The 17,695-nt window shown below is 40.5% G+C and overlaps 2 protein-coding genes across 11 annotated transcripts; one reads left to right on the top strand and one right to left on the bottom strand.

The window, feature by feature from the left end:
- Positions 1–120: 120 nt before the first annotated feature.
- Positions 121–8,603, bottom strand: TMEM50A (transmembrane protein 50A). 3 transcript variants are annotated; one of them, XM_025163507.2, is made up of 8 exons: positions 8,412–8,597; positions 7,081–7,216; positions 6,817–6,929; positions 6,351–6,463; positions 5,484–5,551; positions 4,711–4,803; positions 2,754–2,823; positions 121–576 (listed from the first exon to the last, which is right to left on the bottom strand). In XM_025163507.2, exons 3-8 carry the CDS (start codon positions 6,907–6,909, stop codon positions 531–533), a joined length of 483 nt encoding a protein of 160 aa, XP_025019275.1. In that variant the 5' UTR covers positions 6,910–6,929; positions 7,081–7,216; positions 8,412–8,597; the 3' UTR covers positions 121–530. The 3 variants fall into 3 exon arrangements, with proteins under 3 accessions (XP_025019275.1, XP_007423432.1, XP_087997068.1); XM_007423370.4 differs by lacking the exon at positions 7,081–7,216 and having other exon boundaries at positions 8,412–8,594; XM_088140942.1 differs by lacking the exons at positions 4,711–4,803; positions 7,081–7,216 and having other exon boundaries at positions 8,412–8,603.
- Positions 8,604–10,041: 1,438 nt separating this feature from the next.
- RSRP1 (arginine and serine rich protein 1) lies at positions 10,042–17,291 on the top strand. Of its 8 annotated transcripts, none has more exons than XM_015887245.3 (6): positions 10,042–10,339; positions 11,996–12,054; positions 12,543–13,139; positions 14,520–14,659; positions 15,652–15,732; positions 16,255–17,291. In XM_015887245.3, exons 1-6 carry the CDS (start codon positions 10,266–10,268, stop codon positions 16,432–16,434), a joined length of 1,131 nt encoding a protein of 376 aa, XP_015742731.1. In that variant the 5' UTR covers positions 10,042–10,265; the 3' UTR covers positions 16,435–17,291. The 8 variants fall into 8 exon arrangements, 7 of the variants coding, with proteins under 7 accessions (XP_015742731.1, XP_015742732.1, XP_007423431.1 ...); XM_015887246.3 differs by having other exon boundaries at positions 15,655–15,732; XM_007423369.4 differs by lacking the exon at positions 16,255–17,291 and adding an exon at positions 15,064–15,107.
- The last annotated feature ends 404 nt before the right edge of the window (positions 17,292–17,695 follow it).

Raw genomic sequence — 17,695 nt, forward strand, 5'->3', positions numbered from 1 at the left:
CTGTGTTGGAAAACTACACTGGGCAAGGACGGAGTGTATCTGAAAGAAGCTAGTCTTCCATTATGGATTTGCTGTTGCTGGAATTCAAAAACTTTGCAAGAAAAACTCCAAGACAGAAAGTTGCATTAGAAACATGGTACCAGTATATCTCTATTACATTTTTATGCACAGAAGTAATAATCTTCATTTACAAGCATTCCATGTACACTGTCAGTCCAGTATTTTCACATTAAAAAAAATAGCACTTATATCCACCCCAGATAAAGGAACAGTAAAAGAATCATTAATATTAAGGTATAACAAAAACATTCAGTAAGAGGACAGAGTTCCTCTTCCATCTCAGCTTAATCACAGGCTACAATATTTAATGTCAAAAAGCCAAGAGTAGAAAAGTGTCAAGTTGAAGGGAACAAAAATGGAAATGTGTATCATGATTTTAAAATGTAGGCAGTTTCCTTCTTTGCTGATAGCAGAGCACTAGTATTACAAAATGGGCAATTAAAAATAGCGGGTGAGACGCTCTGCGTCGCTTATTGCCACAAATCTTCAGTGCGACCAAATTTGAACACCAGACCACTGTGAGAAACAGAGACAAATTATTAGTTATGTGGATGTCAAGACCCTCATATTAAAGAGAGCAGAGCAGAAAAGATTTCCTTCAATCACAGGTTAATACAACCCCTATCGTTTCAAAGGTTGCTTTGACTGCTTTGCACTGGGCTTTAGCATTCATACGTTACAGGCAGACTCCATAAGGGAACGTTCTGATGCTGAAGAGGCCCACCAGCGTAGGAAGGAAATGAGAAAGGCAAGAAGAGAGGCCATGTTGGTAAGAGCACAGATTGACTTTCCCCCTTTTTTTGTCTACCTTGATTGGCAGGAATCCCCCCACATTTTCACAAAGGAAACAGGTGACCCAAAGGCTTGCTTTTCCACACTCCAGTGCATGATAACCTCATACCACAAGGCCTGAATTGGCCCTACAGCCAAAGGCGCACATAGTATATTTAAAATCTATGTTAGTAAATGGCTAGTTTCATACTGCCAAGCCCCAAAGTGGTTTCTCTGCTTTTGGCTTAATACCTTCTGTGAATAAGACAAAGATTTGTTCAATGAACCACAAATGAACAACCTATGGCTTAGTGTGATGTGTAAATTAGGCAAATAAGTGCAAGTTATCTGTTTTCAGAAAGCTTGGTCCTTCTCAGATAATCTAACTTAATTCTGTTGGAGCAGTAATGGAAAGAGAAAAAGGCTCTTAAAGCAAAACTTTGCTGCTCAGCCAGGACAGAGTCAGAGCTTAGTGTAGGAAAACATGGAGCTCTGCCTAAGACAGTGTTGTCCAAACTTGGCCACTTTGAGTGGACTTCAACTCCCAGAATTCCCCAGCCAGCTATGCTGGCTGGGGAATTCTGGGAGTTGAAGTCCACTCATCTTAAAGTGGCCAAGTTTGGACAACACTGGCCTAAGACAACTGCACTGCCTGCACCCTTTCTGGCATGCTCAGTCCAACTGCATTTCCTCATAATGCTATCTAAAGTGTTTGTCATTTGCACCATTTCTTTTTGCTGTGGCTTACAGCTGTTGCAGTATATAAAATACACTTGAAATTTGGAACATGCAGCAGAGTTAGTAAAACAGCAACTTTGGTGTGCTTATAAAAAAACAACAACAACCCTATAATGTTGGCATAAATGTCTCGCTCATTTTCAGAATCAAGCCTCACCCACATTTCTTTGGACATCATCTGGATAATGATTTCTTGCTCCCATATGAGCTATCATTATCTTGAATATGTCTTCAGATGCCCTTCTTTAGGCCAAGAAAAAGAGGAAGCTGCCTTGTCCTGAATCAGACTGAATATTATTTCAGATGGATGACATCATGGGCAACCTAAGCTTTCTGCAGGAAATCTGTTCTCTAGTAAAGCGATGGGGTGAAATTCAAAAGGATACTACCATGAGCAGAAACGGAGAAGCAATCCCATTCCCACTGTAGTTCCCAAAACTTGCTCTTGATTTTGGGGGTGCAAAGGGAGATAAGTGTATGGGGAAATCCTGTTGTGCAGATGTCTATTACCAATGTTGGATTACACATACAATCCATCACTGGGCAACAGGAGAGTCTTTATCATAGTAGCTCATCCCTCAAGAGCAGCCTATTCATTATTAGCCTGGGACCCATTTTATTATTATTTTTTGAATGGAAAGAAGTTATAGTGTAACTTTGGAAAAACTTCATTTCATCAGATTCTTTTGCTGCTTGTTCTTTTTTGATGCTATTTTACAATAGTATTATTATTTGATTTGTATTTAGTTACGCCTTTGTAATTTTATTGGGTAAAGATTCATATTTACTGGCTGTCTTTACGATGTTTTAACTGAGTTGGTTGTTATAAGCCTTAATAAAAGGCACTCTATAAATACATTTTTATGATTATTAGTTTTGTTGGCTCAGTACGTATTTCATTATTTTAATTAGCATAAAAGAGAAAGGTGGGATATAAATATCCTAAATAAATCTTTTTTAAAGCATTCCAATTTTGTAAGTTTTACGGTAATGCTCCCACACATCACTGCTAAAATTCATATCAGTATCATAAGCCTGTTCATTTTTACCACTACGCCCAATCTTTTATAACAACCACTTACACGGGGCTTCCAAAAATATCCAGGTGATGTGTATAACAGATTATCATAATAGATAATAGATGTGCATAATAAATCCAAATAAAGAATGGAAAGCGTTCTTACCCAAAGAAAATAAAAGCATTTTGAAAGAAGACTGCTATTCCTGGATAAACTGGTGGTTTTTCTGGTTTGTCTGAGGAAAGAAGAATTATTTTATCAGGTTCCTGAAGTTTATTATTAGCATCTTTCCACACCAGTCTACTTTATTTTCTCAATGTTACAAGCATTAGCAGATGGCTTCTGACGGTGCCATTTCTATCAGAATCTGGCAGACAGTTTTTAGGCACTTGCAAAATTTGATACTGCTTTTCTATCATGATTGTTCTCAAAATCTTTTTGCTATCTTTTGAATTGACACAATTAAAATATTGATCAAAGCATTCTGTTTCAAACTACAGTAAATAATTACACACCAAAAAGCAGATCAGCAAGTACAAGTTGAAACGGTTGATAGAATTGGACATTAACAACAGGAGAGCAGCTGCTGGTTTCATGACATTCCCCTTGAGAGTCCTCAGCTGTAGATTCTGTATGCTAACACAGTACTGCAGATGTAAGCAGACTTCTAAATAGTAAATCCCATTGAACGCAGTGGACTGAGCAAAGGATTGTACTATACTTTTTGTTGTTGTTGTTGTTCAGTCGTTAAGTCGTGTCCAACTCTTTGTGACCCCATGAACCATATCGCGCCAGGCCTTCCTGTCCTTCACTGCCTCCCTGAGTTTGCTCAGTTTCATGCTTCAGTAATGCTATCTAGCCATCTCATCCTCTGCCATCCTCTTCTCCTTTTGCCTTCCATCTTTCCCAGCATCAGGGTCTTTTTCAAAGAGTCCTCTCTTCGCATTAGGTAACCAAAGTATCTGAGCTTGAGCTTCATTATCAATCCTTCCAATGAGCAATCAGGGTTGATTTCCTTTCAGATTGACTGGTTTGACCTCCTAGCAGTCCAGGGGACTCTTAAGAGTCTTCTCCAGCACCACAGTTCAAAGGCATCAATTCTTCGGCGCTCAGCCTTCTTTATGGTCCAGCTCTCACAGCCATACATTACTATTGTAAAAACCATAGCTTTGACTATGCAGATCTTTGTCGGCAAGGTGACGTCTCTGCTTCTTAATATGCTATCTAGGTTTGCCATTAGCTTTCCTCCCAAGGAGCAAGCGTCTCTTAATTTCATGGCTGCAGTCTCCATCTGCGGTGATCTTGGAGCCCAAATAAATGAAGTCTGTTACTGCTTCCATTTCTACCCCTTCTATTTGCCAGGAATTGATGGGTCCAGATGCCATGATCTTAGTTTTTTTAATGTTGAGTTTCAAGCCAGCTTTCGCACTCGTACTATACTGGGTGCCTATAAATTCGGGAAAGAGATTCAAATCTACCTATGGCTACAGAAACTCACTTGGTGGCTTTGGGCACTAATTGCCTTTTAGCCTAGCCCCTCTCAAAGGGATAATGGCATGGTAAAAAAATGTAGGAGGGGGTGCTACGTGCACCCTACGTTTCTGGGGGAAAGACAGAATATAAATAATCCTCCTCCTCAAAGCAAGTCTCACTCTGTGAGGGAAAATCACTTCTGCAAATATGCCTAAGATCACATTCTAAAAAATGTATTTTTTACATAGTTTCAACAAAGATGTTCAGAATGAGCCTTCACAACTAAGGCTTCTCTGAAGCCATGTTCATGCGACATACTAAAGCACAGTACGATTTGTGAATATTTAAAACTCAGCCCATTGTGGCTTATGCAATAAATATATTAGATTTGGTGTTTGTGTAAACATTACCTAGATGGAAGCTTTTAAAGAAAAAAACAACAGTGCTATGACTGTGTTGAGCCTCCAGGAAAGGAATGTCTTGGGCCCAATTTTTATGTAAGAGGAGGGCAGATTTCACTGTGACTTATACAGTGCCATGATTTCTTATTTACGATGGAATTTTAGAAGAGCTTCACAGAAAAAAAAAGATATAGTCCTTTTCCAGAGAAGACTACAATTCAATGTTATTTCACATGCAGTTGTCCTACCATTAATAACATAGCCTCCAAAGAGGACCCACATTGATGCAATCAGGGATCCAAAGGCCAACATAAAACCGATAAACAGCCAGATACGAGCACCTTAATGGGTACAAACATAAACACATTATTTTTAAAACAAGCAGCTTCAACTTTTTTTGCCATATGACACAAACAGATTTCCTTGCTTGTGCTTGATACATACCTGTGGAATGCTAGGAATATTCTATGATCAAAACACTTACAATACATTTCCCCCCAAATTGTACAAATGTGGTACATCATGTTTTCAAACACATCTCTTTAGCAAAACAAGCATTTTTCACTACATCTCCTCAAAAGAATATTTTGAGAATCTAATACTGGGCCAGGAAGACCTATCTTGAATCCCCTGAGTAACTAGAATGGCTACATAAAGATATAGGTAGCCTAGGAGTTAACTACTGGAAACCATTTTTAAAACAGTCTCCCAGAAGCAGAGGGTACAAGACATATTAAGCATGATTGCTTAAGATAGGAGAATCAGGCCTCAAAATGTATATGAGAAAATAAAATGGCAGATATTTTCAAAATTCAAAAGGCAGCTGAATTTTCTCAGTAAAATCAGGCATATTATATCCCAACTTGCTAAATCAACAGAATAAAGGAGAGCTGCTACTTCTCTTCCGTGGCAAAAAATGAATTTGTAAACGGATGGGAAAGGGGCCCACTGTATTTCTTTAAAAAATAGCTTTCTCTTGATTGTGACACAAATAGGAATAATGAGAGGGAAAATATGTTACCTGTTTGCCCAAGGCACCCTTCACTGTAACTGTCCCCACGCACCTGACCATTGGAGACAGCATTGATCCTACATGAATAACACAGAATGGAATTTGGCATGTTCAGGTATTGCGAATTCAGCAACTGAATGGCATATCTTTTTTTATAATAATTTTTATTAGAGTTTTCAAGTACAAGGATAAAAGACTAATACAACCTAAAGAAATTATAAAGAGTAAAAAAAGAAAAAAGAGAAGTACGAAGAGATAAAGAAAGAAAAAGAAGAAGATATATAAAAGATGACTCCCCCCTCCCTCCAGACAAGTATAAACAGCTTCAGTAATTTAACACCTTCTCTAGTATTTCTGAATGGCATATCTAAGTATCTCAAATGCTCATTAACTTTGCATTATATTATTGTAGTTCTTGCAGTACAGCATGAGGCAGACCAGAATTATTATCCCTAAGTTACAGAAGGAAGAAGGCTAAAGGCAAAAACTTGCCAGTGCCACCTGACGTTTTCATGGCAGAAGTCAGACTTCTGCCACTTCGGAGCCCAATATTTCACTACTATGGCATACTGGTCCCCAAGGAGGAATTTTAATCTGAAACTGGGACAATCATGGATGATATGTGGCCTTCCAGATGTTGTTCTACCTAAATTCCAAGCGGACTCAGCCCATTTCCCACAAAAATCATTTACTTTAAGGTAGCTATACCCCATAATAAAATGAATCCAGGGTTTGGATGTACAGAGTATATTATACATTCTGATTAAACTACAGAACATTCAATTGCTGTTGAATATTAGGTAGTAGATTTGAACATACATTTTAACACAAATTCTAAAGAAATATTTTTAACATTGGGATGGAAATGTTACCTACATTAGGAATGCAACTGTAGCTATAACTCCACAAGCATGGTATGAATGGTTGAACTGTTTTGAATCTGGGTATTTGACAGCTGCATCTATTATAATCCACCAACCTGTAAAAAACTGAACACGTTTCCATTATCAGCATCATCAACACAATGCTTATAAATCTTTTATCACTACTCTACTAGACATCAAAGTGACAATATTCCAGAAACTCTGAGAAAAGATTTCGATAAGCACGAACACTTTGTTGACCACAAGTAACAATATGTTTATAGAAGAATATTAAAGGATAAGCTCCATTCTAAATTTGCTGAACTAGATCAATAAATTTGTTTCTTTTCAGTGTGGACCTATGGATTCTTTCATACTACGCATATAAAATATTCATAGGATAACTATAAAGATATTGCTTATATTACCTACCAAGGCAAGGCATGAAAAAAATACAAATAAGAATTAAATATACACACCAGCACCCCGGCTGCGATAGAAGCTATTGTATTTCGCTTTTCTCCCCAGTCAACACACTCGGAGCATCTAACATTTTCAAGGAACCCAGACATATTTCAGTGCTCTGAAAAACCTAGGAGAAAAAATGAATGTAATTTCTCTTTCTCTGGTTTTGCTTTGTTTTAAATGCATGGTTTTTAATGGGCTAAAGTAAATAAATAAAGCTGTATTTACTGCTTTCAAAGTGTTAGAATCCAAGATACGTATAAAAATGTGACAGATACCTTTAGGCATATATGAAGTACGCATACACAGAGATAAATCCAGAGGTGCTGAAACACATATCTCAGCTATGCTCTGCTAGTCTCCAGATGGACTTGACTATAACCTTTGCTGTTTACCACTGGCAATCTGCTTTTCCTAACAAAAACAGATGATTTATCACACAATACAGTGGAAGTTATCCCAAATGAATACAAACTTTGGCCTGCATATCAACAAAATGACACAGGAATGCAAACCTCCAATACCAACTAGATTTCCACTTTTCAAACATCCTTCTGCAAGGCAACTTCAACAGCCCAGCTGGTGAACTCTGCGGTATTCACAGGTCAAAGTTAAGTTGCCCCAAATACATAGCAATTAAGACTACTGATCTCACATGGCTCCACTGAAATAGTTTTTAGTTTTCTATACCGGTTTTATTGTGTGGATAGAACACCCCATTTCCTACCACAAGAAGACCACAGCTCACATATCCTGTTTCACTCAAAAAAGCATGCTGTTTAATTCAATGAACCCACTGTTCTAGGTCCACACCACATACATCATTACAAACCTACCTACCACATTTTAGTGTAGTTTGTGGTTCGGTGTGTCAGGCCAACTCAGAAAATAGCGTTACTGCAAGAAAATCCCAATTCAATCATGATTACATATACCAGGCAATCACAGCTACTGAATCATAAAGTCTCCTCACGGGTTGGGTTTGCACAACAGAACAGAACAGTGTTTTGAAATCTAATCAACTTTAAAGATGTGTGGACCTGAACTCCCAGAATTCCCCAGCCAGCATGACTGGCTGGGGAATTCTGGGAGTTCAAGTCCACTCATCTTAAAGTTGCCGAGGTTGAAAACACTGGGCTAGACTAAGATTGTCCTCGGGTGTGCTTTGCCAAACTAGACACTGAACACACCCACTGGACTCTGCGGGTCTTGCTTGCGAGTACGCAGCAGCCTTCCTCCGAGGCTGCCACGCTACCCCACGCACTCAGATCACTTAGAAACGTGGAAGTCTGCATTCCCACAACACACTACGCTCAGTTAGCTTTCACCGGTGATCTGGGAGGGTGCGGCTCCCGGGGTGCACCGTTTGGGTCAACGCATCGCGCGAACCCCCCAAATGGGTTCATTCGGTCCCCGAGTTAAGCGCGTCGTGGGAACGCGGAAGCGCGGCTCTCTAAAAGCGCAGGCCCCCGCTTCTGAGGAAAGTCGCCCGGGCGACCCGCGGTTCTCCCGCCCCCGACACACCCACGCCGGTCGGCGCCGGGGCTGCGACCCTCTTGGGCCGACCCAGACCCTTCGCTGGAGGCCGAACGGTCTCCTCGCCACTTACCGCCCCTCAAGCGCCTTGGAGAGGTAGCCGGCCCGAAGGGAGAAGCTGCCGCGGCCCGCGCTCAGCTGACTGCGGGCGTTGCCAGCGCTAACCCCGCCTCCTCCCTGAAGTAAACAAAAGCGGGGCCGGCTTAGGAACCCGTATGCTCGAAAGGCCGCAGCCGCAGGCAGGGCGCCTCCATTCCGCACGCGCGGACTCGGCTCGTCCACTCGTGCGCGCGCAGGCCTTCTCGAGAGCACGCTTGCGCCAGGGCTTTCGGGATGCGCATGCGCTGCCAACTGGCGGGGTCGGCTCGGCCGCTCAGCTGCAGTCTGCGCAGGCGCTCAGCCCGAAACGGAGTCGGTTGTCTCTGGTTGTGTTTTGAGAGTCCTTTTTTTCGCAAAAATCCAACCACCGAGAAACACTTCGCTTATGTCAGGCTCAGATCTAGCCTGGGAGGCAAAATTGTGTGTGTGTTTTTTTAAAGTGACAATTCCCCCCCGCCAATGCTTTTTACGCTTAAGAAAGACCCTGATGATAGGTGGAAGGTGCGATGCGTTCCGGAAAGATTCCTAATTTCTAACCCACGAGGGGCTTCCTCCCAAGGGAGCATATACAGGATTGAAAGCACACTTTTTTGCAGGTTTGCCCCTTCTTTCTTTTGTTTTCCGTGTGGGTAAGGTAATCAAATGCTCTTTTTTTCTTGAATGAACCATTCATACAGCTGCTTTGGCCTTTTCTCCATCTGATCATCAGAGCACATCACATCCCCTTTGCTCACACAGAGCTGGCCTTATCTCCTTCCCAGCCCCCTTTTTAAGCCCTCTTGTGCCAGTCTTTCTGATGTAGGCCTTTTTTCTCCCTCTTAGTCCTGCGCTGAGGCACGGTGTGCAAAATTTATTCTGATTTCCACCCATTTTTCTGTGGCCAATTCGGTCTTCATCCAGCATTACTCGATTCCTGGGGCTGGACCTGTCTCTTAGGGAGGAAATACATTCTTATCAGCCAGTCAACATCTCGAATTCCCCTTCTCCGCATGGTAGGGAAACGTTGCCTTTACAATGAAGAGGGGGAGGTAATGCAGACAGAGAAACCAAGTGGCCCAAGTAAGACCCACAGACCATATTTGCAGAACCTAAGACCTGCCATCTAGTTGACCTTATTTCATTTAATAATTTAATCGATTTATATGGCCATCCATCTCACCATAGTGACTCAGAGCGGCTAACATAGGGTTAAGCTCTCAGTGCAAGGGAAGAATAATGTAAAATGCATAACAGCGGCCGAGAACAAACAAACAGAAATCATCAATACATTCCCATCAATCTCACAGGCTCAGTTAACCTCCTGACCCCCACGCGTGAGTAAACTCCCACGTTTTAAAGCTTTCTGAAATGCCAACAGGATTGAAAGCATCTAACCGGAAGAAAATGCGCTTGGGCTTGGAGGCGGGACCTAAGAAAGCCACTCCCGACAGCCCTAGGATGAAATACTGTAGCGGAGAAAGCAGAGGAGGCGGAGGGACTAGTACCCTGTCTCTATAGTGACCGGCCAGGCCCTGCCCACGCGGTAGCGCCTGCGCAATGACGCCATTGGGACTCAATGAGCGCGCGCTCCGCCCCGCCCCGCCCCGCCCTTCGCTGAGCTGTTCGAGAAGCTTCTGGTCGCCTCAGTTGGAGTCGGGCGCTCGAAGGAGGTGGTTGACCTGGCAGTGGTTACCGACAGAGAACCAGTTGAACGCGCCTTTTCCCCCCCAGAAGTCGCGAGCGGCGCCTTGACCGACAACCGAGTGGGCTTTTTTACTTATTTCATTGTTGGCGTGCGGAATTCGGAGCGTCTCTTCAGGCGTTTCCTCGTCTCCGCTTCCTTACTCTAATGGCGGTGACCAACGAAGCAGAGCTCTCCCCTCAGGGACCTCCGCGGAGCCAGGAGCCATCCGACTGGCACCAGTGAGTCCTGTCCGGCTTTTTTTTTTTCTTTTTTTTACTTTGAATCTTGGACCTAAGAAAAGTCAATATTGTTCTGTTTCGGACGGGAGGCTACGTCTACCCAACGTTAACCCTGATCTAATTGCACGCTCCCCGCTCCCCCCAAATAGGATTAGCGCTACACTTAAAGGCCTGATGGAGGTGCCGGTTTGCATTCCCAAGAAGCGGGGCGCGGGAATACAGGGCGCGGCTTTCAGGGCATCAAGATGGTTGTGTTTAAATATTGAAGAGAGAAGATTATGCATCACCTAGTTATTGTCATGGATGTAAATTGTTTCTGACAGGCGATGAGGTAGGCTCGCCCTGAGCTTCTCTTTGGCCAGCCTTTTCTATAAAAATCGGCCGAAGCTGATTCGAAGTGTGTGGAAACCTGTATTGGGTTTTCCTTCTTTAAAAACTCCCTGCACAGCCCACCTTTTTCACGTGGACCTTGGTTTGTTTTGTAAAATCCTTATATACCGGTCACTGGCTGTAATAAGCTTCTTCCAAATCTTTATTTGGAAATCCTGTATCCAAGCCTGTTTGGGTTTTTTGAAAAATAATATAAATTGTTTTTGTACAGAAATTGTACCTAATTTCTGCTGCTGTCAGTTTTTAATGGGCAAATTACAGATTTTTTTCTTAATGGTCTATAGCTAAACAAATATTGATGTAGCTAATTTCTTCCTCTATTCCCTTTGTTGTAGTCTCCTCTTTATTTGACTGTAAACTTGGAGGAGCATTGGATTATGTTCATAGCAGTGCAGTGTACCCGTTTTTTTTAAACTTGGGCCCTTCTGGTCTTGGACGTTTTTCCTAATGAGTACAGTATGTTTAAAACAATAACCAAAGGCACTGAGCATATTTGCCATAATAAAAGGTAGAGAGGGTTTGGTAAAAGTATTGCTAACTTGAAGGCAAGAAGAAAAAAATGGTTAAATTCTAATTACTAAGCACTCTAAGCTACTTGAGCTTCTTTAGTTTGCTGTAAACAGCTTTGGAAATCAGTTGGGCAGGAAGGTGGCTTATGTGATAGGTATATTGTGTAGTTATACACACTATAAAGTTGATATGTTTCAGTGGCTCATTCATAATAAATACTTCCAAAGTAGATTTATGTCTAAAGATGTAAGGAGCTTAACACAGGGAAGTTAAGGATCATCTAGCCAAAAGTTTGGTTAATATATGAAGTTTTGTGCTGGCTGGGTTTGCATATCACTCATGGTTGCTTTGTAGCTCAGTGTTGTGCAAATTTAGCCAGTGTGGTTAACGTGGCTTGGTATACTGTGCAAATATAGATAGCCTGTTAATTTGATAATGATTTTTATTTTAAATGAGCTAGTACTGCAGGTAGATGGAGTGCACATGTACTAAAGAATATGCACTGTTAATTTAGATGAATTATACGGCTGAACTCTATTAATAATTGATTTGTTCCCATGTACTGTTTATACCAGGTCAAGGTATGTGCTTGAATGCTTACACTAAAGTTAGTGAGACCTTACGATGCATTTCATTAGAGTGCTAATGAAATACATATATCTCAATATGCTGTTTCTGAGAGAAATACTAATGTCTGCAGTAGGAAGAGGCTGATTTTGTTATAAATCTGATTCAGAATCTTAAACTCGTTTACAGGAATCCTCACCAAATTCATGGAAGTTGTGAGAAGAAAGGGATTTCTGAAGCACTTGATGGTAAATTCTTTTAAAGAATTGGCTTATGTTGTGGTTAATTCTTGATAGCTAAAATATTTGTAGTTGCCTGAAATTCTGTAATTGGTGGGAATAAGGGAAGAGACTTGGTGACTTGTGTTTATAGCAGGATGGACTCCATAGCAATTGTGTGTATTGCTAAAATGGCCGCTTATTATGTAACAGCAGCATTTTGACTATTAAGAATTCTAATCTTTGTGGGTACATATTGCTGCAAGAATTTTAATCCTGCTGTTTTGTGTTACTAGTGAAACAGGTGTCCAATAAATTGCTTAGGCTTGCCTCATAAATAGATACTTATTGCTAGGATTTGAGTAAAACTGGAAAATAGTTCCAGTGGTGGTTATAAAACTGAACATGGAAAAAGGCAGGTCAGAAATACATAAGAAGAAATAATTAAGTTATAGTGTCGCGGCTTTTCTAAAATGCAAAAAAAAAAATTTTTTTTTTTTGGTATCAAAAAACAAAAGTAATTGGGACTGGACAGCAGAAAGCAGAAGGTGCGTGTTCTAAAATTTCTGAAAAGCAGAGAGAGAGCAAGAGGACAGATGAGATGACAGGGTTCATGGATGACTTGACTCTGAGCTCACCTAAAGAGAGATCTCCTTCATGTTCAAGAAGCAGCTGTAGCAAGCGATCCTCCTCAGTACCATCCAGTGATTCATCTTATAGTTCAAGATCTAGTTCAAGTATTTCATCTTCCTCCACAAGCTGGAGTAGGTCAAGGAGCAGATCAAGGTCATGTGCTAAAAGGAATTGTTCTCGGAGATACAGACGATACTCAAGATCTTATTCCAGGAGCCGCTCAAGATCACGCAACTACAGATATCGAGAAAGGTGCCACCCTAGATACTACAGAAGATATCCTCGCTCACCTCCAAGATATCGATCACGGAGCCGATCTCCTGTTAGATCATACTATAGAAGGTCTTACTCCAGAAGTAGATCAAGAAGCCGAGGATACTATAGGTTTGGAAGAACCATATGTCCCGAAGCTTATAGAAGGTGGAGAAGCCGTTCCCGAACAAGATCTCGCAGTAGGACTCCTTTTCGCTTGACAGAAAAAGGTATTTAGGGGAAAGAATCTTGGGTAGTCAGAAAAGTATTCCCAAATTATTTGGAAAATTCTTTGTCCAGATATGAAAATGGCAATATTTGAAGTGTCTTACAACATGTACTTTATAGGTAAAAGTGGCAAATCTTGGAAAGGAGAACGTATATGCCAGAACCCTTGTGGTTGAGTGGCTTTTGATAGGTTCCTGTCTTCAAATTACAATGCAGTTGTTGAATCATTGGGTGGTTTTGGAAAGTTATTGCCTTGGCTTGTTATACAGTTAGTCCTCAAGTTACAACCAGTTGTAACTCCAACTGTTCGAAGTTACACAAAATGGATTTATGACTGGTCCCCGAAGTCATGGCTGTTGCAGCGCCCCTGCAGTCACATGATCGTGATCTGGGTGCTTGGCAACCCATTCGCACTTATGACAGGTTGCCAAACACCCACGATCATGTGATTACCATTTGCAACCTTCCCTGACCACCTTCCCACAATCAAAGTCAATGGGAAAGCTGGCAGGGGAAGTCAAGTCTCCCCCACCCACCCTGGACTTGCATCACACCCTCCTTCCTCCCTTCGCTCACACGCACCAGCACCCTCCTTTCACTTGCACACATGCACTGCACCCTCCTTCGCTCGTACACATCGTGCCCCCTTTGCACTGCAGCTCTAGGGTTTTGCAGGAGGAAGGCTTTGCAGAAGGAAGGAGAAAGCCTCATAGTCAGCAGCTTCCAACGTGAGCTGCAGAGCGTGTACTGTAAGTGCCACTGGAGAGTCATTGAGCACCCAAAAGTGCCCCTGGAGCGCTACTTCAGTGCCAGAAGTGCCCCGGGGAGTCCTTGAGCGAGGGAAGGAGGGTTGCATGCGAGTGAGCGGAGGGGGAAGGAGCGCCAAGAAGTTCCTCAGCTGCAGCATGACAAGCAGTTTGAGAGATGTGTGGTTCTGGGGCAGCTTGCTGCCCCGCAAGGCAGGGTGCAGGGCACCTAAAAGGGCAGAGATGGGTGGGGGAGTTGGAGGCAGTCCCGTACCTTGCTGAGGACCAAGGCTAGGAGGGACCAAGCCCAGAATGGCTTGGATTGGGGTTGGTCCTTGGCTAATGACCAGTGGAATTTGCTTAATGATGGCAACGGGGAGTGCCGAGATTGCTGTCACTAAGTGATGCAGTCATGTAACATCTTGCTTTATGACTGCCTCGCTTAGCAACAGAACTTTTGGTCCCAATTGTGGTCGTAAATCGATGACTACCTGTTTGTGAAAGAACGAAAGGAATATAAAGTATTAAAATGAAACTGATGAGGGAATGTTAGTGCCTCTCAATAAGTATGGGGGTAGGGGTAAAACTGATCTCTGAATGAGAAATTGGTTTATTTTAAATACTTTCTTTCCATAGAAAAGAGAGAACTACTGGAAATAGCAAAGGCTAATGCAGCTAAAACATTTGGAAAAGAAATAGTCTTGCCAGCCAGTTTAAGAATTGATACAAAATCCAATGAAAATGGAAAGCCAAAAGAGAACAACTTAGATTTTAAGGTAAATATGAAACAGGATCTCAGATACTGAAAATAAACTTTTTTGTAAGGGCCCCATGAAAAAATAAATATTGCATTATTTCATAATTGAAAAATATGCCTTTTGAAAATTGAGTTCTGGAGTTTGGCAACAAATTCTAGATACCAAATCTTAGCTACCATGTAATTGTGGAATCATCTGAGTTCTGTTTTTTTTTTTTAAAGTAAGAATCCTACTAATAAAGCTGAATATTTTTTTTAATTGTCCCTTCTATTTTTCATATTAACCGAGACACACTATATCAAATGGATGTTAAACTTTAAACAGAGTATAGTACCTATCAAAATGTCACGGAACACATTGTTCCCAGAAATCCATTATCCAAACACACAGCACATTTTACATGCTTTATTTCTGTCTTATAGAAATCATGAATATGGTCTCCAGCTCTGATGAAGAAAAACTGTTGGTAATTGATTGTGGGCTATAGCTCTGACTCGTGGGAAGGGAAGTAGGACTCAAATTAGTCTGAAATGGTTGGAAAACATTTACATAAAATTGAACAAATTAAGAGTCTAAACTTATTTTCTTAAGCAGTGATGTTAGGTAGTGGTAAGATAGTATACACATATTTTAGGTATTGAAAGAAAGATTAGGAACTGCCTTTTTGATTTTGAAAGTATTTTCCTCATTCTTCTTTAGTAGGAAATAACAAAATATAATCCTTAATAAAGCGTGCCCTTTTCATTAATCTAATGTTTTACAAAGGATCTAAAATTTAGGGATGGGTACGAATCTAAGAAGAACATACTGAAAATAGCAAACATGAACATAAATTGCGGCAGTTTGTCTGCACTTGCTTCTTAATCCCAGTAATTCTTATTCGGAAGCCTAATAGAATTATTTTCAGATTAGCAATTGTAATGTTTGCATGTTTATTCAGAGGCTAGAGCAGAACCTTAGCTGAGTTATTTAAGTGGCAGTAATTTAAGATATAAACCTTTTCTCCTTAGCAGACCAACAAACAAACAGAAGATGAGAGAAATGGAATTGAGATGAATTCTGCAACGAAGGGCGTTACTCTTTGTCCTAATGTGAGTTCGTTCATCTGAAAGGAAGAAGCTGATTACCAATTTTTGTATAGCTTGTATTGCAATCCTATACCGCTCTGTTCAGAAGCCAGCCCAATTAAATTTAGGGAGAGTTATTCCCAAGTAAGCATACAAAGGAGTGTCCCCTTTAATTTGAAAATGTGCAAAGTATATTCCTCTAGGAGAAACTTCATTTCTGTGCAACTGGAAAAGCAAACTATTTAACCAACTCATATGGCAAAGATTTTGTGATTTTTGCCTTTCATGTAATTTCTGAGATACAAAAACTCATTATTTTTGTACAATATTTTTAATGCAATTGGACATCCTTAGGAAGGATTGCAGTTTTAGGATACTGTAGGAGTGTTAGAGGGTAGTAATATAAATACGATTCTAATGGAAATTCCAGCATTTTAGTATGCTACCTGTAAGAATAAACATCTATGCAAGGTGGTATTAGTTGCTTGAACAGCAGTGTATATCCAGACTTGTTCTAATTTTCTACTTACAATTTTTATTTTTCAGAATATAATGCCAAGGCCACTGGCCCTGAAATCAGCAAGTCTACATTCTGAAGATGTAGTATCCTCAGGAAGAGAAGAGAAAAAAGAGGGCCCTATTGGCCAGTGGATTCCTGTCAAGAATGAGGAAAATGTCCTGTTTCATAACATTTCATCTAAACGTACAACCTTCAGAGCACGCTAATAGTTCTGTTCTGGTTAATAGCATCTGAAATAGTATGACATCTGAAATTTCTCAGTTTTGGGGTTTAAATGTAGGTTATCTCATTTGAAACTAGAATTTGTTTTTCAGATAGAAAATGGAGCACAGAGGCCCAAAGAATACAGGTAGGATTTTTGCTTTTCTGTAAATATTTCTTCTTGATTGAAATGCATTATGTCACAGACAGGATATCTTATTGAAATAAATCTGATAGCAGTTTTCAGTGTGTAATATATGAAACATAAGAACAAATAAACTTTTGTTTTATAACTTGTATTACTTCTGAGTCAGCACTTTAAACTCTGATTTATGGCTCCTGCTTGTAATTCAGTTTACTTATGTAGTTGTATGTTTCCCTTTGGCAAGAATACTGCTATATTTTGCAGTTAGCACAAAAGGCAACAAAAGGTGCAGTCAGTGAACTTCTAGTATTGACATGTTAATCCTTGCCTGTTGTGGAGGCTGCATAAATTACTCTCCCTGCACTTTTATAAGACTTTTCTGATAGGAAATCTAAAGTTTTTACTTAGCTGTGAATAAGCTTGACAGGAATAACATTTACATTTAAATAGGTCATGCTTCAAGCAGAAAGGGCTGATTAGGGCACGCTTAGGTTGTACTTGATATGCCATTGATTATCCTTTACTTAATCTCATAGCTTGTATAAATACTGTGTTATAGCTAAATGTTTTTGAATTGTATGACATTACAATGGCATTCAAGAAAAAATGGCATTCAAAAATAGTCCAGGATTAATTTATACAAGTGGCATATTTTCAATTTTCATAAAGAACTTCTGTAATAGTGAATTTCAAATAAAATTTGAATATTGTATGGAATTTTACTGTTTTTATTCAAAGGAACAAGACATGGGAAAACAGCTGTTTCAGCAAATCACATATTTGATTAGATTCTCTGTCCTCTGAAATGTAAAAGACTTAAGTAGTACATGAGTACAGGGGTGGATTACCCATAAGGTATTGGTGAACCTCCTGGAATGTTGTTTGCCACCCATGAAACAGACAGAGTTGGAATTAATCAGTTTGCTTTTGCATTGAGGGGTAACATGGGTGCCTTAAAAAGCATAGGTATAGTGTATCAGAAGTAACACTTCAGAACTTCCAGATCAGTCCAAGTTGTCTTTTCAGGAAGTTTTAAAAGGACAAAAGGAATGTTAACCTTTTTGAAGATTCGGTATACCAGTTTTTCCTTGCAAGTACCTCAAATAAAGCATGTCTAAAAA

Source organism: Python bivittatus, unplaced genomic scaffold, assembly GCF_059951505.1.
Source record: "Python bivittatus isolate LINGU-HERP-01145 unplaced genomic scaffold, Pbiv_v1 ctg000250_np1212, whole genome shotgun sequence".
In the NCBI taxonomy this organism is placed as follows: domain Eukaryota; kingdom Metazoa; phylum Chordata; class Lepidosauria; order Squamata; family Pythonidae; genus Python; species Python bivittatus.